At 40.6% G+C, this 20393-nt stretch overlaps 1 protein-coding gene across 1 annotated transcript in view; it reads left to right on the top strand.

Annotated features, from left to right (window-relative positions):
- Positions 1 to 2632: 2632 nt before the first annotated feature.
- STAC (SH3 and cysteine rich domain) overlaps positions 2633 to 20393 on the top strand; it is a gene marked incomplete at its 3' end in the record, with an annotated part of 52890 nt that continues 35129 nt past the window's right edge. The window contains exon 1 of the mRNA XM_010073971.1: positions 2633 to 2749. Within this exon, the coding sequence (XP_010072273.1) occupies positions 2633 to 2749 (117 nt within the window). The remainder of the gene's footprint in view (positions 2750 to 20393) is intronic.

Raw genomic sequence — 20393 nt, 5'->3', positions numbered from 1 at the left:
TGACAGATCAGTCGTGGTTGACAAGTGAGTAATTGGGAGAAGAGAGGGAGTGCAGCAGGTGTCAGTACTAATTTGGTAAAACAACAACAACAACAAAAAAAAAGAGTGTAGAGAGTGGTATGATAGTCTTTTACACAGTCATGACGTTACAAGTTTCTCACACAAAATGTTTGCAGGATTTTACACCAGTTAAAGCATTAACTATTAACCTGCCACTCCAGCTCCATTTCAAAGGTGACCTACAAGTTCACCAGAAGATGTTTTTGAGCCTCCTAACAGGAAAGACTGGTTCACAACACTGCTGGGGAGCTGGGCAAAAATTAATTTCATGATTCTCACTTGTCACATTGCTGGGCACACAGAACAGGCTTTGCAGGGGGCAGAGCCCATGCCCTGGCCCTGACTTGGCTGTGCTAAGCTGGACCGTGAGGGAAGGATGCTACTGCCAGAGCTGGAGCATTCCATCGCTGCCGCCCTGCCAAGATCTCCATTGCCCACAGCTGCCTTAATTCTCCCAAACTGTGACTCTGCCCACTCCCCACGCATTGCTAGGAGGCTGATTTTACAGCAAAGCTTAAATCTCACTTGCTGAGGGGAAGAAATGAGCTTTGCACCTGGAGGATTCCTCTGGCTCTGAAGAGAACAGGCTAAGATGCTGTTGTATTTTAGAAACCAAACCCTTGGAAATAAATCCTTCTACTCACCTGCCAAATCTGTCCCCCTGAGCTCTGTGTTTCCTTGTTCCAAACTCAGTTGTCACTGACACTGCCTCAACAGCAACCAGTGTTCTCTTTTTGATCTCTGGAATGGTGTTAGCAACTACAGACCAACTAATAGGTACTACTGTCTGACTCCTAAGGCGCACTTTTGCTCTGAAGTAGCTGTACAGATAGCACTGCCGCATTTCATGTTTATTGTCTGATAAAGATTTCAGTATCTTATATGCTCTGTTTCAAAGGAATAAAGCTTTTTTCCCTATCTAACTGCCAATCCTGAAAATTCACTGTGGATTCAAAGAAAAGACGATTTATTTTTTTTTCCTGGCTTCTGCATAGCTATTAGGAATAGAGAGGCTGCAGGGCAATTCCTGCTCTGGCTTTCATCCATATAACCCCTACTATCTTGAAAACTTGCCTTCACTTTCATGCATGGATTATTTGAAATGGAGGGGGTCTGCGAGGCAGCTCCAGGTAGCAGTTGTGTTTCTAAGGGATGGGGCTGGAAGGAAATCTGGTACCCTCTCCCAGAGATGCAAGGTACTGAGGCTCCTCTCTGACTCAGACCTTAGCAAATCACCTCCAAACACCTGTACCTTCAGTACAGGACAACTAAGTGACAATTTTTTTCAAAAATTTAAGTATTGCTTATTGGAAACATGTTTGGGTTGCTTTTTTCTATTTTATTTAAATGAAAGAGGTATCTCCACCAGCTGCATGGAGTGGCTGCTGCTCTGCAAAGCATCTATCTAGAGCGGAGCACATCCATTTAACCTTCCACGATAAGGACTGTAATTCAGCAGGGAAGAGAGCTGACAAGCACCTTTGCAGCAGGTTTAAATCAGAGGCAAAAACTAGAGTGATATAAAGCAAACTGAGCCAGCCAGCAAAGTCATGCTCACCTTCTGCTGGTATTACTGCAGCCCTGAGAGTGACTTCAGGTGCTGCATCCTTGGGAATGGCAGCCCTGGGGGAAGCCAGCAGGCTCTGCTCTGTCACTGCCCGATGGAGCGTTATCACTATGACAACATCCAGGTACAGGATGCGTGCGGTAGCAGGAGCTCCCGCTGACCCTGATTGTGTGTGCGCAGCTCAGAGCTGGGCTTCCCTGCCCGTGGGGGGAGCAAAGAACATGTGGATCCACAGGTGACTCTCCCCTGACACTGTGTTGTCACTTGCGAGCAAGTTGGGGATGTAAGGCAAGGTGAGAGCTTTAGAGACACTGGGTAGCTAGACTTTACTTAAATCTTCTCTGGGACAAGGTAAGACTCATTTTTCTCCTCTGTTTCTAGAGTTCTTCTTCAGGATAAAGGCTTGTAAGGATATAAAGCTGCCCTTAAACCTCTGCTTTCTCCAGCCCGTTAAAAGGTAAAATGCTTCCAAACCTCCTATATGCTGCCTGCCCCTCAATGTGCACAGTGTGTGTGTGTGCATGCACGCATTACTTTCTTTCACTACTATGACAGCACATGCTCCTCCGAAGCTATTCACAGCATTAGGATCACAACTCCTCCCTCCGGTGCCCCGTGTGCATGTGTGTGTGTAGCTCGGGCTTTCTGCTTCGGCTCACTCCTCTCTGGTCGCAGGGCTGACGGTCACAACTCTGCTCCGTGCATGGTGGGTAGGAGGATCGGGGAACACCCGGGAGCACGCACCCAACTGACCTACGGAGCCGCCGATAACGTATTCCCCTCGCAGCAGAATTGCATAGGGGAGGGGAAGGAGGAAGAGGGGGGAGGAGGAGGAAAAGGAAAAAAAGGAAAATCCAGAGAATTCTAGTCTTGCAAATGTAGTGGAACCAAGTGGTGGGAGTTCATTTGCTCTAGGAGAGCAGAGAAGAGGACGTTAAATGAAAAAAAGCAAGAAGGATCTGTAGCTTTTTTTTTTCCTGCTAGTAGCGGTGCTTTAGAGGTGAAATGATTCCTCCGAGCAGCACGACTGAAGTCAGCGTGGATAGTGTGGAGAAAGAGAATGAAGTGGAGAGCACAGAGCAGCCCCCCTCTCCAGCATCTACTACCAGCCAGGAATCAAAGGTACTTGGAGAATGAGATTTTTTTTTTTCCCACTCTTTCTTTGTTTTGAAAAGATATGTGTTGCTTTGATTTTTATTTGGAGCCCTGTGCCCAGGATCAGTGGTGCCTGCTCTGACACTCCTACTTCTGAATTCTCCCTGTCATCCGGGCAGCTCCAGAGTCTGAACTGGGAAAATACCTGCCTTTGGAGATGGTTTGATTTGGGGATTTTTTGCTTGTGTTTTCTCCTCCTAATGGCAGTAAGGGCCCGGGGGAGTGGTGGGGCTCAGGGAGGGGATAGATGCCAATAGATGTTTGCTATTTTCACACCAAAGCATCAGATCACTTAAAGGGTTTTGTTCATGGTTGGAAAGATTGATTTTTCTAAACAGGTTCAGAAAAGAGAATTTTGCTTGGGGGTTTGGGGTGTCTCACTTGCCTCACCTTCTCTAGCAGAACCATCAGTGAACTTTCACTGTTTAACAAGCCATTAGTTGAAACAGGATGTAAGTGACTGGTTTGGCACAATAATCTTTATGTACACCTCCCAGAAAAGGATTTTTTTTTTCACAGCCTTTTATTTATTAATTTTAAATATGGTTTGATTTACCTTACTGAAAACCAACTTCCAGCTCAAATGGCAATTTTTGATTGTCTTGCATATGAAAAGTTTTTTCTGCCTGCCAGTATGTTACTTGGAAGATAGGTAAAGGGAGAACAGTAGTAACCTTACATAATGAATGTTATTTGCAGCTTACCTGGATAATGTGTCTTTGCTGATCCTCTATTCCTTACTTATGATTGATACTATAATAACACCCAACAGGTCTTCCTGTGGACTTCATAGTGATGCTATGTGCTGCCTAGACATGTAAAAATAGGGAGGTCCTTGTCCCTAGGAGCATACAGCTGGGTAGAGCCTTAGGAAGTACTGTATGAGCAAAGCAGCTGCTCAACAGGGAAGGTTTGTGCTGGCCCCAGTTTCTTAAAGGCAGTGGCTGCCTGGGTCTAACATAGGAAGGCGAGGAAGGCTGCTACGTTATTCCACAGTTATAGCTGGCTTTCTGGAGAGTGAGTTGAAATTATCTGTCTGCGTGGGTAGGGTTCTGACGTGGGCTTTGGTGGAGCTTTTTTTTTTTTCTTTTTTTTTTAATTGGATGCTATACTCCAAGGAAGAGAGCTAAGGTATTCCCTATGTAAAACAGGCTCTTTAAAAGAAAAGATCTCTCCCAGCGGCAATAGCTTACTCTGTTCACGCTATTCACTAGACACATTCAGCACTACTGGGACACTGCTACAGTCTACCTGGTTAATGGGAAATGAAAAGTAAATGGGTTCTTGGTTTAACCCCACACTCTAAAAGGATTCAGCTGATCAGGACCTAAATCCCACCCCCCTGGACCAATTCTCCGGAACTGATGAATTGTTATTTGGCCAGTGGGAAGCTCTGCAACCCCAGGGAGGTACCAAAAGTAACTGGAGCTTTCACTGCACTGTCAGCACCAGTTTCTCACGTGTGCTCGGCTGCGCACAGGGCTGGGTGCTCCCTGCCCTCTCACCTGTGGTCCTCACCCAGTGCAGGGCAAGTGGTTCTGGAGTTTGGGGTGCCTCTCACATGGCCAGGCACGCCACTGCAATGGCAAATTGAGGGACCAGCATGAACCCTACACTGTGAGAAAGTGAAATGCTGCATGTAGAGTTCTTGTTGTTTGTGCATCCATGCTCTTGCAAGGGTGACAACAGGAATTAGGCACATCTGGCCAGAGAGCAAATAGAGTACAAGCTGGTTTATAATCAAAGGTTATTATCATCAATTTTTTCCAGTCTTGTGAGCATTCGAAGTGATACACTGGAATAGGCAAAAACTATGGCTGTGCACTTGATGCAGTTACTTGCATACAGATACTTTTAGTAAACATATAATCTGTGTATTTACATTTGGAACTGCAACTCTGATCAGAAAGCATGCTGTGCTGTCATTTCAGTAGATGGAGTCAAAACAACCTTCTGATCATTGGGGCAATGAGACAAGCTTTCTTTTTTAGGTCCTAGTAAAGAGCAGGATGGGAAAATTCTCAGTGACTTCATGAAAATGTTGTTTGTGCTGGTTTTTTTTTCTAAGAGAATTGATGTACTTCAAAAGCTAAAGACTTTGACAGAGGTAGAAGTCAGTGCGTGCCAAGGGCCTGTGTGCAAGCTTTTATCCCACGGTGTCCCCTGCTGAGGAAACTGTCCTGTCATTCACTGGGGCGAAGCTCTCTCCAGGTACTCTCTGTTGCAGAGGTTAACAAGTTCCTGTCTGCTGCAGTTACTGCAGAACAGTTTGTGCAGTATCTAATTACCCCACAATGACTTGTTTCTGTAGCAAAACACTATTATGACTCCAAATATAGGAACAGAAACAACATGGATAATAGCAGCCTTCAAAATGCATTTGAAAACATTTCAGCAGAAAAAACAATTTTGAAAATCAGATGTCGAACTAATGTAGCAAGCTTGCTTCCAGCCCTGTGTAATCGTAGAAACTGCGGCACGTACCCCCTTGTAGTACCAAAGTCCAGAAAAAGAGATTTATCTAGCACTCCCAAGTCTGTGCTCAGAAGATGACACAGAGGAGATATTGCCATTCCTGACTAGTGTGAGTTTGAGAGCCAGAACTTCGAGCTGCTACCAAGTAGGTGAAATTTGGAAGGATGACTCTGGTGTTAGTCACACACCCCTGCCACAGGAAAGCTACTCACTCTTTAATAATGGTAAAGCCTCCCACCACCTTTTCCTGTGGATTAGGAGCGTATTTACAGGTGAGCACACTCGAATGCTGGAAACTGAAAAACTAGACTCTCATGAATGTCCTCTTCACCATGAACACCTTCACACCTGGACTTCGGTACAACTGCTCAGAAGGAGGAAATTCCAATACATTTTCAATTCACTACCTCTCCTGGGCCCTAAAAGAAACCCATTCACATGTTCTAAGTATGTGTTTGCCCTACAGCATAGTATATATATTGCTATATAACATGAATGTGTCTTTTGGTTGTGTGTCGTCAAGTACTCTACACATAGCACCTCCAGTGTAGTCTCTTATTAATAGAACTTCACATAGGTGTCTGAAGGGGAGCAAACGTACCATAACTGGGCCATCCTGTAGCACTGTATATACCATATGTACTATATATACTGCTACTGTGCTAAAAACCCTAGAGCTTGAGTGGTTAAGAATGTTGTAAAACTAATAATTAATTTAATTTATTGGCTCTAGAAAACATTTACTTCACACACAAGTATGATTTGAGTGGATACTTAAAATTTATCAGGAGAACAATTTTATAAGGGTATCGTACAAGTATATGTACTTGCTAATTTTATTACATGCATATGTTTGTAGTTGTGGCTCCCACCTGTTTGGGTCCTTCACCTCTGGCTTCTAAGAAGGCAAATGACCGGTTTGCCAAAGGCTTGTGTAGATTTACGACTCAGTGAGGGAGGAAGTCATTAGCTAATGAATCCTAAGGGAAAATTTCTTCCTGGTGGTAGCAATTAAAGACACTCTGCACACTTGTACATTTACTAACTTAGCAATATAAGCAGAAATCTAGTGGCTGTAATCAGAGAGCATATTTCTGATGTCTCTTATACAAAGGTACCTTGGAATTTAGTAAAGAAAACTAAAATTTGAGGAAATATGTGTCTAAATAAAAGATTCCTACACCTGGCAATGTTTCTTTCTGTTTTGGCATAGTTGACACATAACTCTCTTAGCTTTATCCTTCTTATATTCAGCTGACACTTTTATATGAAGAGGAAGGAGCCCATCTGCTGATTTCTTTAGGTGTGAGTCAAGTCATTATCATTGTACTGTGAATAATGGTTTGGGGGTATTCATAGGCAATAAATACATCTTGGAAAACTTGTTCTACCATTTTTAAGTTTTAGGGAGTCTGAACATCTATGGTGTTTGAGCTAGTACCAGCAGGGTTGGTCAGCACTGCTGATCTTCAAGCTATTAGTGTCTCATTTTGAGTATGTTAAATATCTTTCAGGCTCTCTCATACAACCCAGAAAGGGTATGAAGCCCTGCCCCTGCCATTGATGACAATCTGTCATTCAAAAGTTACTTATTTGTACATATCTGTGGATATCTGTGAAGAATAATTTTTTTTCATACTCATTTCCATCTACTTTTTATAAAGTCCAGATATAATTGTTATGTTATGCAGTCATGCATCTTTGGTGTGATAGCTTCAAAATTTTCCTCTGAACGAAAAATTCATGAGCCTAACAAATCACTTACACTCAGGTCAGAGGTAAGTTGAATAGCTGAAAATTTAGAGGGGAAAAAAAAAAAAAAAAAAGAGGAATGAGAACTCCAAATAAATATGGCATCTGGACTATATATTTGACAAAATAAATGAGTCTGTCTCAAGTCTTACACTTCCATACACTAACTATCCAGTGGCCAGTGTTCAGGGAAATGCAGACTATTACCTTCAGCTTCAGGTATGGCAATTCAGGAGATGTAGGACAATTGTTCAAACACTAGCTAACCTAGTATGTAGTTCATAACATGGAAGCTGCTGAAAAGCAGCAAGCCAAGAAAAGGATGAAGCATTGAAGTTCAAGGTGTAGGCTCCATTTTTGTATAACCCCACATTGGTCAGGAAGATGGAACTTACTTTCCACTGTCCTGCTGGTCCGACAGACCAATATTGCTCACATGAGGTTTCAAAACAAGGTGTTAATATTAGATACTGAACTAACGTAAACAGCTTGAAACTCTTTGGATTTTAATAGGATTGCATGGGATTTAAATCATGTAGGATTTGTGCTATGCTGTTAAGCAGTGATCTTCTCCACTTAAAGAGTTAATACTTTATGAGGCTCCATAGACCGTTACTCATCAATTAATATTTTAAAAGGGCAGGGAGTATGGTGTACAGTTAGTGTTTCAGCCTCCATGCCAGTGATAAATATCTATAATGTAAAGTACTGCTGTAGTCTTCAAAGGAATACCGAACAGCTTAAAAAGAATCCTGTAGAAGGGGAAGAAAAAAAACATTCTTCTTCTTAATTTTACCTCCATGCCTCTGCGTAAAATGGTGAGTACGTACTCTGAAGGTAAGACTAAGGGAAAGAAATGAGCTTAAGTATTTTTATATGTTTTGATGAAGTTTTAGAACAAATTATGTACAGGAAGATTTCATTAAGAGCAGGAAAGTAATACTCTACCCTATCAATAATCCTTGAGCAGACTCGTTCTTGTATTTGCACTTATTTTGACTTTTCTCTCTTTTTCACTCTGTTTCTAATTAAAACACTGTGGTATTGTTTTTGCTTTGATATATATGTCAGATCAGCTCCTAGGCACATTGAGATATCTAAGGCAAAATAGAAAGGTGATCAGTTCGTCCTCTTCTAGCCACACTTTCATCCTTGCCAAAATGAAGAAAATGTCTATTACCTTTCAACAACTAAAGATTACTTGACTGAAAGCTGGTGTGGTAATAAAAAATGAGTTTAGTAAAAAGTGTACGTTTTCATTGAAATTAAACACATTGTTTTCAAAGCTGTAAGACAGTCCAATCCTACCGTCTCAGTCTCTTATGCTGTATTCTTTTTCGTAAAGTAATCTTGGTAAATTCAGGTTTTACCACTACTTTTAAAAGGCTCTGCCAGCACCTGGATTCTCTAATGGCTAAGGGTTGCCCTCTGCCCCTCACCTCCTTCTAAATCTGGTCTAAGTTTATTTCTGGACAGCTTGTGGCATTTTAATTTTGATAGTGCTGCTTTATCTTAAACATCTCTTTTCCATTCTTGGTGCGGTTTCCATCACGTGAGAATTGACTTTTATATCTCTTCCCAGCCTTTTATTTTCTATACTAAACAAGCCAGGCTGACATAATATAAACTCACCATTCTTCTTCTCATTCTAGTAGCAGATCCATGCACCTGTTTCAGTTTTGAATAATCTTTCATGAAAAAGGGTGACTGAATTTGTGCATGGTATCCTACGTGAGATCTTGTACAGTATCACTAATGTTTCAATAACTTTCCCAGAAATGGTGCTTCTGATGTTTGTGTCTCCTGGTCACCCCTTGGTTAACCAGAGGTCGCAGTTCTCTTTCTTTGTAATTTTCAGTGGATCCGGGATAGATTTGTCTGTCCTCATCTAGAGCGGTTTGGATCAGGTCTCAAGTGCACAAGCTTGCATTTCCAGAGTTGAAATTCATCATGTTTCCATGACTCCATCCCTCAAGCCCCAAGCCTCCTCAGTTTTGACAATGCCTCCAACCTCATGTCAGAGGCAAATGGCCTTATGACATGCCTAATCTTTGCATCAAATTCAGTAATATAAACATAAAGAGCGAGACTGACCCTAAGACTAGGCCAGTGTTGTTCTTTGAAGAACACCACCAACCATCTTCCTTCAGCCTAGTGCTTCTGTCAACAGTAACCATCTCCTGTTAAACTTTCCTTAAAATTTCTTCACTACTTTTGTTTTCAGACTTGGCTAATAGATTCCCTTTTGGTATCATACTAAATTTTAATGAAATCCAAATAGACAGAAACTCCTTTTGCACTAAAACATATTCTTTGTCTAGAAAATTGTTCCTGTATCCAAGACAACTGGTCTAGGAGGATCTACCATTTGTTTTGATTTGGTCTTGTCAAGCACTATTGAAGTCAGATCTACAAATTATGTTTTCTGGGGTCGCGTTTCCTGCTTCTTGAAACAGACTTCTGCTTTACTTGTATCATTTCTGCCTTGATAAAACTTGTTAAGAAAACTTGTTGTTCATGGTATTGAATGTCCATTTCTGCAACCTTTTTCCTATTATTTTGCCCAAGGATCATTGTTGTGGGAAGAAAGTAAGATGAAGTGTTTGTTAAGATCTGTGCCAGCCTTTTATCCCATCCTTACTGCACCACAGCCTGTTTCTTCTTTTGCTTTTACTAGCCTGAATTAATCCATTGACATTTCCTTAAATACCTTTTGCAAGGACTCACTCAGCTTTTCTTGACAATAAGTGTGCTTAGATCTAAGGAACTCTGCTTGAAAGCTCCAGTTTTATTTGCATACCCGTTTTTTTCTCTCTTCTCCCCCACCTCCCCGGCTTTGTTCCCCTCCCCACCATTCTTTATAGGCTCTTTGCTTATTCCAAATTTCTTTTTTGAGGTAACTATTTTCATACAGTTTTCCAGGAGCACACGTTCACAGAATCTTTTTATTTCTTTTTGTAGTATTAACAGATTTGCTTTAGATAAATTCTATGCTGCCTACACATCCAGGTACATCCAAGTATCTGACCATTTCTGACCAGTCGTCTTTATCAATGAAACATGTCCCTAACCTGATACCTCGAGGCTGGCAAAGACCGAGGCTGTTTCACAGCCCTTGATCATGTGAGTTCATCAGTTCATTTTTCCCTTACACTTTATTTAATTTAGATAGAGGTAAATCGTAATCATCCAATAGAAAACTATAATTCCTTGTATGGTGAGCATTGCTCCTATCGCCTACCTGAGCCATTGCGGTGTACTCTTGATAGAAGAATAGAAGACTGCATATTTGATAAATTTGTACTCATGTTTGTCAGATAGAGGACTAATCTTTCAGATGTGAGCACATGAGCAGTTAAATAAGACAAATGGCTTGTATATCTTCTTATTTATTTTGAAAAAATGAGACTTCGTGTCTGTAGTCTCACCTAAATATGCTAGATGATCATTGAAGTTTTCCCGTGGGCAGGTCAGCATTTCTCACCTGACATGTTTCTAAATAATGAGAGTAGCTTGCTAAGCACTGTCAAAGGGAAGTGCTACAGTTTTAGGGGCTGCAGTGGTGAAACTTAAAAATACCATAGCGTTAATAATTGTGAGAGAGAGGTGTTTCCTAGCCACAGGAGGCTGCAAGTTCAGTGTGGAATTGCAGAGAGAGTCCTTCAGGCGAGTAAAAGTGACAACTGTAATGCTTTTCTTTTCTGTAGACATAATATGCTTCATTTCTGAGTGCCATTTAAAAGCTTTATTAAAATGCCACACATGCACTGCTTTATTAATAAACATAATTTTAGCAGCCTAGTGTTCTGAATAGAAAAACAAAATGCAGCTGACCTATAGTAACTGATGATTAGGTTTAATTCAGAAAGGAGAAAAATACTATAAACTGGCATTCACAAAGCTATTCAATTCAGCATTTAGAATTTTTTTTTGTTAGCTTATTGTTCAGAGTAAGACAAAGAAATGTACACTATGGAGGAACGACTCAGGTGAGAGAGCAAAGTCAACCTGACATGTTGTTATAGCAAATACTGTTGAATATGATCTTAGAGACAGACTTGCGTCTTCATTACCTCAATATTTAACTTCATTTGGCTTTTACAAAAATGACTCATGCATAGTGGAGGGAGACATCAGCTTTTGTTGGCTAAGAGTCAGACTTCTGGCATGATGCATACGAGTCATCTCTGCAAACATCAAATATATAGGTGTACTATTCGTTATTCATTTGCCAGTGTTTTCCTTGACAGTTTAAATGCTGTGGTAGGAATTCTCAAAACCAAAATGTCTCGGGATTGAACTGAGAGACTGAAAACCTTGACCCAGCCTCGCTCGCCTTTGTGTCTACACAGGGTGAGAAATGGCCTTGGACTCAGCATCTCTGTCCTCACAAGAAAACAAAGGCAGAAGTCAGTGGGAAACTTGACAGAGTGCCACTGACTTCTGTGCAATTAGACTGAGAATCCAGTTGTTAAGATGTTCAGGTCCATATACGTTTTTAAAATGCACCTACTGTTAACTTATCAACCAGTACCAATCAACTCAAGGATCCAGCATATACGATTTCTGTTGTACCTCTCAGTGTATTTATTTATATTATTTATAAGTGTGTGCAGCTCACTTCTCACTTATCTTCACACATCCTCTTTTAATTCATAATTATCCAATTAAGGAATTATTTACAAATAAACATAAGGTGACTTGTAGTGATTTGCCAACATTTCTGGTAATGAACATTCCAGCGAAATGCGTGCTTGTTGAGTGCTTGCTTTTTCCTGCTTTTTTTTAATGTCAAAATTTCTGGTTTTGTGGAACTGTTTGGTTTTCTTGATTGTGTAAACTTCTGTCAGGAAGCTTTTCCTGGTTGCAGGTGACATTTCCAGTCAAAAGAGGAGAAAAATGCATCCTAGGTGAAATTGTACAGCCTCACCTGTAATTAGAGACCAGCTTTAGGCAGTTAAGATAGTAGTTCAGTCTCCCTACGTTATAAAGAGAATACCGACTGAAATTGTTTTATCAAAGGTGATTTAGAGGAAAAGCCTGCCTTATGTGCTCTGAAGTAGCCTCTCTGAGGGGAAATCTTTTTCCACTGACCATAGCAGGCAGCTACAGCTGAGCTGAAAGCTTGAAGTAGGCTGAGCACCACTGCGAATCTGTCAGAGCAAGGTTCTGAACCTTGCGTACAACAACCGGTCAGTCATCTGTTCCCCTGGCAGGTTAGTCTGTCTGACTTTCCCCTCTTCTGCCCGCAGCTCTTTCAAAGGCGTTTTGAAAGGCTGCGGTTGTTTTTTATGTCAGCCTGGAACAAAATCATTCCCACTTTGAAATTTTTTGCTAAGTGGAACTACTGTTTTCCAGCCAGCCCTATAATGGAAAGTTATGCACCTATGACAAAAAGAGAGAAAAATGTGAGCCTATCCAGGCTTCAAAATGTGAAGTGCTGCTATTAAACTGTAGCTACAAGATGAATCATGGACCGGTTTCACGAAGAATGGGCATACAGGAGTCTTTGGCAGGTTCACAGCAGTTAGATCTATATCTCCTGTAGTTAGTTATAATGACAAATGGACTTTGTGCTCCTGTCTGTAAAAGACCCAGACAAACAGTTAACTTTTTTTGCTAGCTCACTCACTCGCACTCTGACTTTGAGTGTTTCTCTCTTTCCTCTCTATTCCTGTTCTCACCCAAATGCTTATATCCAGGACCAGGCTCTGTGATACAATGAGGCAGTGCAAGGTCTGCCTTTACAAGAAAAACTACCAGCTTTCCAAGCTTAGCCAAGTTTAAAGATTCCTGTTAAGAAAATGGATGGTGATTCTTCTGTTAGGGGGAGGGACCTTTTATAAACACTGTGTGCATGCTGGCACTCATGCCTTAAGTACACTTGGAAAAATGCAAACCCTACAGTTTGCACTTTTCCTTTCACCTATACCCAAGCTGTGCTTACTTTATTCACAAAGAAATGTCTTAAGTTGCACTTTAGTTTCCTTACATTGCGTGGTATGATGTGGTCTGTTCCTTGCATGTGGATGCCTATAAATCTCTTGATGTAACCTCAGGTTTTCTTTATATGTATATGCAGGAAAATACACATAAATTTAAAACCTAGGCAATGAGGTAATAGAAAACATTTCCTTGTGCAGAAGAAAAGCGCTCTTCATAGTCTCCCCTGTCTTCTTAGTCTCCTCCTTTTTGGGTAGGTAGTTGAAGACCAATTAGGCTCCCACAGGTATCCCTGGATTGCAATTCTACACCTCGACAGTGTTGGCTTTTCTAGCAGGTCCTACCTGGTATCGAAGAAAAATGCACTGGACAAATGATGCCTTAGAGATTAGCAAAGCTAAAATGAATGCCAACAGCTGTAACAGACCTACTTGAATCCTGCTCGAATGTAGATAAATTTAAAACATTGCACAAAGGTTAAAAAAATGACAGCCAAGCCTTAAAACAAAAATCTGAACAGTGTGATGGGCCTCTGAGGAGAACTCGGCTATGACTGGATGTTGGCCATAAGAAGTAGCCACTCAGTCTGGTAAAAAAAAAAAAAAAAAAAAAAAAGTGAGACTTTTTTAAACAAGATGAGAAAACTAACCTATTTTTTTCTGGTACTGTAGGGGACACACTGCAATAAATATAATATTCCTGAAGTAGCAATAGAGGTAATATCATCTGGTCTTTACTACCAGCTGCTGAGTTCCAGAAAAAAAATCCCCTTTCCCTGAGTTATCATCCCTCCAGCACAGTCATACTCATAGGCTGTTCTTTTATTATTTTGTTATTGTTCTTTAGTTCTATTATTCTTGTCAGACAAGGCATCCTGGTATTTTACTGGTTCAGGATCCCTCACTTTCCTATCAAAGAACTCCTATTAAATCTGTTGGTATCTTATGTCAATACCATACATCTCTTTTTTCTCTCCACACTAAAAATATGAAATTTGGATGTGCTTCATTTATTAGGTGAACACAACCTCATGACATTGTAACAAGCTTTTTTTTTTTTTTTAATTATTAGATGATTGTGTACAGGTTAACTTTAGAGGATTCTGAGGGACTTAATTTCTTTTAACATTCAGAAAAAAAATTGTAGTTATTCAGAAAGAGTTATGGTCTTAAATTCTCTACCTTTTTGGTTGTGGTATTCTGTATGTAACTATCTTTTTACATTGAGCCAGCTTTCTCATTATATAAGCACATTTTTGAGGTTCAAACAGTCATTTTAATCTTGCAACTTTGATAGAGGTAATTTGAGGAGGAAAGTTGTGCAGCTGCTGAGGATAAAAATAAAATGTTTTTGTTTTGCAGGGTTGGTCTTGACACAATAGTTGGCTAGAGATGTTCAGCAGCTTGGAGGTTTAGGAAAAAATACAAAAGAAATGGATTAGCCCGAGAGTGTATTGGGTTTGTGTGGCAAAGTTTTGGTAGTGGGGGGCCTTCAGGGGTAGCTTCTGTGAGAAGCTGCCAGAAGCTTCCCCTGTGTCCAAAAGAGTCAATGCCAGCTGGCTCTGAGATGGACCCACCACTGGCCAAGGCCGAGTCCATCGGCGACGGTGGGAGAGCCTCTGGGATCACATATTTAAAAAAGGGAAAAAGTTGCTGCGGGACAGCAATTGCAGCTGAAGAGAGGAGTGAGAATATGTGAGAGAAACAACTCTGCAGACACCAAGGCCAGTGAAGAAGGAGGGGGAGGATGTGCTCCAGGTGCCGGAGCAGAGATTGTCCTGCAGCCTGTGGGGAAGACCATGGAAAGAAACAGTGTGCCCATGCAGCCACGGAGAGTAATGGTGGAGGAGGAGGATACCCAAAGGAGGCTGTGACCCTGTGGGGGACCCACACTGGAGCAGTCTGTTCCTGAAGGACTGCACCCCTTGGAAGGGCCCATGCTGGAGCAGTTAGTGGAGAACTGGGAAAGACTCACGATGGAGAATTTTGTGGAGGACTGTCTCTCATGGGAGGGACCCCAGGCTGGAGCAGGGGAAGAGTGTGAGGAGTCCTGCCCCTGAGGAGGAAGGAGCAGCAGAAACTGCGTGTGATGAACTGACCACAGCCCCCTTTCCCTATACCCCTGTGCTGCTGACGGGGAGGAGGTAGAGAGTTCAGGAGTAAAGTTGAGTCTGGGATAAAGAGAGGGGTGGGAGGAAGGTGTTTTTAAGATTTGATTTTATTTCTCATTATCCTACTCTGATTTGATTAGTAGGAAATTAAACTAATTTCCCCAGGTCCAGTCTGTTTTGCCTGTGACAGTAATTGGTGAGTGATCTCTTCCTTATCTGGATCCAGGAGCCTTTTTTATTATATTTTCTCTCCCCGTCCATCTGAGAAGGGAAGTGTTAGAGCAGCTTTGAGCACCCAGCATCCAGCCAGGGCCAACCCACCACACCTGATGCAAAAGGAGACAAAGATGTATGACAAATCTCATACATAAAAACTCCTGCCAATTAACATCTCCAAACATATGTATTTATATTGTCAACTTCTTGAAGCACTTTTTTAGGCCATCAAACATCTCCATAAAGTGCCAAGTAGCTCTATGTCATATATATGACAACATAATCATCAAGTCAAACTGATTATTCAGGTGGAGAGTTGGCTTATTCTTTATGGAGGACACTGAATGCAGTTTTTGCTGGGCACGACTAAAATGAGACTGAGATGGAAACTTTCTGTACTAGTAACAAGTTCCCTGGAAACTGGTACAACAGGCACAATTTTCTCTCAAATTATTTGGAAGTATTTTATGAAAATTAGAAAACAATTAGAGTAGATGCGTTGGAAAGGATAAATGTATGCCATAAGTTGCACTTTGAGAAGAGCTTTAACAAAAGATGTGCAATATCTGGACTGGATCTGTAAATAAATGTGCCATGGTGGACGGCAAGAAACTGGATGCAGATCAAACAACAAAGAAGACGTTACCTGTAAGGTGTGTGTTCCTACCCTATCTTCCCAGTGAGAAGAGTTTGAAAAGGAAGGGTGGAAACAAGGTGTAAAATTTGGATATGAATCTCTGTTTGTGAACAGGCAGCAAAGAAGGGAGTGCAGAACTCTGTGGGATCAAATAAGCTCAAATATCTGTGTTTGGGGGCTTTTTTTAAGCCAATAGGCCATAGAGCACCCAACTTCTGCCATGGTGGTTCTGGTTCTTTGTTTGGTCTGAAAATGAGGTAACATCATCTCAGAGACAAAGCACAGTAGCTAAGCAAGAAGTTTGGGCAAAATTAATTCACACTGAGTATGAATTTGAAAAAAAGTGTCTAGGAGAGACAAAAGAGGCATAAGTGTCCCCTTGCATCTGTCTGTATTTGGTTGTGGAGGAGCAGAGATTGACAGACGGTTTAGAAAAAGAGGGGGGGAGCTGGGAAGGGTTGAATAAAGTAAGCATGATAACAGGATGCTGAATGTGGCCAGGTGTGTTTTCATGCTGCATGCAGAAAGCCTTTGTTTTAATGCACAGTGTAAAACTGTAAAAAAAAAAAAAAAAAAAAAAAGTTTCATTTCAAAACAATGAAAACAACAACCCAGCCAAACCCCAAGCCTTTGCTCAGGAAACATGCTCGCTGAAGTCAGCGGGAGTTAGCAGTAAGCAAAGACCTGAGGATTTGGCCCCATGACAATAACTTTGTTGTAGAGCTGAGCACTTACATGTTTTCATTGCGAAGCAATTTTAACAGCCTAAGTTTGGAACCCCAGAAGTAGGTGTGGAAACACTGACAGAATATTAACTATAACAACTCCCAGTAGATCTCAGTCTTCTTTTTTGTTTTAAGATGGTACAAATGTGATTATACAGTGTGTGGGATCTGGTGCTGATGTTAATTTGCCCTCAGTCTGCCTCCCTGCCAGATGTATTTCCATATTTGCTTCAAGACACATACTACCATTTAAAGTATAATAAAACAACTCTTTTATAAAACAAAAAAAAAAAAAGAAAAAAAAAGAGAGAGAAACAAATGGATAAAATAAATTAGTGGAAACTATTACTGTAGGTAGACCAGTACTTTTTTAACAGAGGACTGGGGTTTTTTTTAAAGGTCCGTCCAATGAGGTCCTATTGAGCTTTAATTTCTCCTAAGATCAATAGGGGAAAATAATGATGCACACTTCATAGATGGACAGATATGAGATACAATCAAGGATGATTAATTTTAAATTCATAATCACATTCACTGCAGATTATTCATAAGAAGGAAAAGTAACAAAACTCAGCCCCTGTTACTATTCTTGAACACTCTCAGCAGGATATATACTGGTGTATCTTCCTTCACCTCAGCAGGGCTGCCTGGATTTACAGTACTCTGAAATCCAGCCTTTTCATCTCCAAATTTCATTGTGCCACTTCTGCTGCAGCAAAGATTGGTAAATGAGTGAATTGCGAGCTACCAAGGGGAAATCACTGTTCCATTTAGAAGCTGAAATGGAAAAAAGATATCCAAACAGGGCAGCAAAATGTGGGATTCCCAGGAGGGACCTCAGAGATAACAGTCCAAATTGCCTCTACGTCAAGAGATAACCACAGGTGTGCCTTGTCCTAATGGGGGTAAAGGATGGAGATGACCAGCTGCTTAGGAACCAGATGCCTGAGGTGAAACCTAAAGTACAAAACAAGATGATGTAAACATCTTGAAGCTGAAAGTACAGGGGGATTAAAAAAAATAAAAATAGGACTGTTCCTGACCATCTCTTGCTTTCTTCACGAGCTTTCCTATTGGTTTCAGGAGGAAAGACTGGACAAAATTCCAGATCATGAAAGAGAGACAGGAGCCACACGGAGGTTTGCAGCCGGTTTATTCCACCAGCCACCTTTCATAACGTGAATTATAAAAGATCCCCTGTAGCTGGTGCCACCTGTGTTGGAACAGCTGTTTAGCAGCAGGGAAAATATGATCCTGGATATAAACCTGGGATTTATAGTCTTTCCCACTGCTCCCAAGAGGAGCATCTATTCTTTTGCTAGGTGAGGCAGGAGAGGAGATCAAAGGGACAAAACATTTTTCCAGCCAATTTCCATAAAATAAACTTGAATCAAACCTGTTACGAATTTTGAAGAAATACTAATAAGGCTAGATATCTCAGGAAGAGAAATGTAATATGCACTCTTTTCTTTCTAGATTACTCTTTCTAATACAGCTTGATTAAAAGAAAAAAAGAGGAATACACCAAAATAGGGCTGTTCAAAAACACAACAGCAAAAATGTTGTTAGATATAAAATTTGAGAGTTTGGGTTAGATAAACAAATTTATTAAAACATGTGGAGGGTGATTTTGCTTAGTCTTTGATGAAAAAGCCTTAATATTTTCTGGATTTGACACGCATACAAATATAATTGTGTTTATTTTGTATATATTTCCTCCATTTTACAGGCTGTTTTAAACAGTTTAAGTGGCAGTGAGTCTTTGATATTCATATGAAAATATATTTGGCAGGAATGGTAATATGAGCTCAAGACAAGTCACAATTGCAGAACACCTAACACAGAGTTTACTCTTAAGGCATAAAGACCATTCTGAATATAATGGAGACCAAAAAAGGATTTCCCTGAGATCTGATGGCAATTGTTAAGAGTTGATAAATTGTGTTTCCTCAGATCTGTCACTCCTTGGACTGTGTTACTTTGTCCTGTCACATCTTATTGTGAATTTTGAAGATACATAAAAGACTTTGGAGTACAAGTGAGACTTTTTCATATTTTCAGTTTTTAAAACGTTCAATACTTTATTTCATGTTTGTCTCTCGTATTTGCTGATCCTGGTTCCTTGCAATATTACAAGAAGATGTACCCAAAAAGTGTAGGATAATTTCAAACCAACTTCAAGAGCAGTTGTTGAGAAATAGATGAATTTTCCAGCTTGGTTTAAACCAAACCAGAGAGTTGTAAAGAATGAACAGGTCTGCTAAGCAAATGCACTGCTTGGCTACACGTGCAGACTAGACCTCTTGATAATTTCGAGGTCTGCCATTTAGAGATGCGAACACACGGATGCCAAGGATGTCATACAACAAGAGAGGGCTGAGAATGTGTGATTCACAGTGACATTTGTGGGAGCAGTGACAACTGAGCATCCCTTCAGATTTCGTGCTTTCAGACCCTGAGGCTCTCTAAGGAATTTTTGCTGTTACACTCTGACATGCCAATCGAAGCATTTAATTGTAGTTAGGACTTAGGACTCTACGTGTGAAACAAAATCACAGAAAGAGCCCTGCCTGAAAAGGTGTGTGTATATGTGTGTGTGTATATATATATATATATAAAATATATATCCTAAATGGCTTGAGGATCGGTGAGTGGATTTCCAAAACAGTACAGGGCAGGGAGGAGAATCTGAGGATGATGACCAGAGCAGCAAGAGCCAACCAGAATAGTTGAAGGTACCCAATAAATCACAACAATGTTATTGTTAGGTATTATGGAAAATTACTCCCCCTAGTCCAATCAATACAGTATTCAAGCAGACAGTTTCATTTATTTATTTTTTTGCAACAATAACAAACGTATTGTTCTAATACCAGCTATGCAATCTGTTTGGGAAAATACATAAGTGTCACACGTAGCCGATTCTGCAATAACAAATGCTCTCTCTGTCTGTAGTGGTTAAAAGGATAGAGCTTCCAAGAAAGCTGGCTAGGGCAGACACAGATACATGATAGGGCAAAATTCTTAAACTCTATAAATCAGCAACAATTGAAGTCAGTTTAGCTAATTCAATTTGTCCTAGTCAAGTATTGTATTTATTATTTAGAAAGAAGAAGGTAGAAAAAGAATCAGCTTTGCTCACAAATTTTATCATGGATGCTTTGCCAGTAAATACCAACCCCTTAAGTGTTTGAAATATCCTTTTATCTTGTAAATGCTATAAGACATGGTACTTCTCTCATCAGCAGGCAAACACACATATTATTTATGAAATTGCATACTGGCTTTGGGCATGTCATAATCTTATTTTTGCTCATTAAAATGCCAAGGCAGTGCATTTACAAATCAAATCCAGGAAAAATAAAAACACCCTCATCCGTGCTCAAAAATCACTTACTTTTTTATCCCTCAATTTTAAGAAGAAAATAATTCAAAAAGTGCGTGCTTCTGTCTGAGCTGGTTCCTTGTTTGCTCTCAGTCAGCAGAGCCAGCTGAAGCCAGCAACGCCGCCAGGCTAACTTACAACCCGGTCACATCTAGTCCTTCCACAAATCTAGTTAACATCTGAAGTATGTTCTGAGGATTGCTAATACAAATTGAATGCTCCTTGACCCAGAAAGTGGACTGGACTCAGTAGAATAGATGCCATTCCTCGATACTTTTGTTCTTTCCCTTATTTGAAAGGTTTTTGGTCTGAGTCCCTTTTGGGAATACCCCATGTACCTGATATGCTCTCTAGTGAATCTACACATC

Source organism: Pterocles gutturalis, unplaced genomic scaffold (assembly GCF_000699245.1).
Source record: "Pterocles gutturalis isolate BGI_N339 unplaced genomic scaffold, ASM69924v1 scaffold1002, whole genome shotgun sequence".
Taxonomy (NCBI): domain Eukaryota; kingdom Metazoa; phylum Chordata; class Aves; order Pterocliformes; family Pteroclidae; genus Pterocles; species Pterocles gutturalis.
This window is presented reverse-complemented; position numbering and strand designations above follow the sequence as displayed.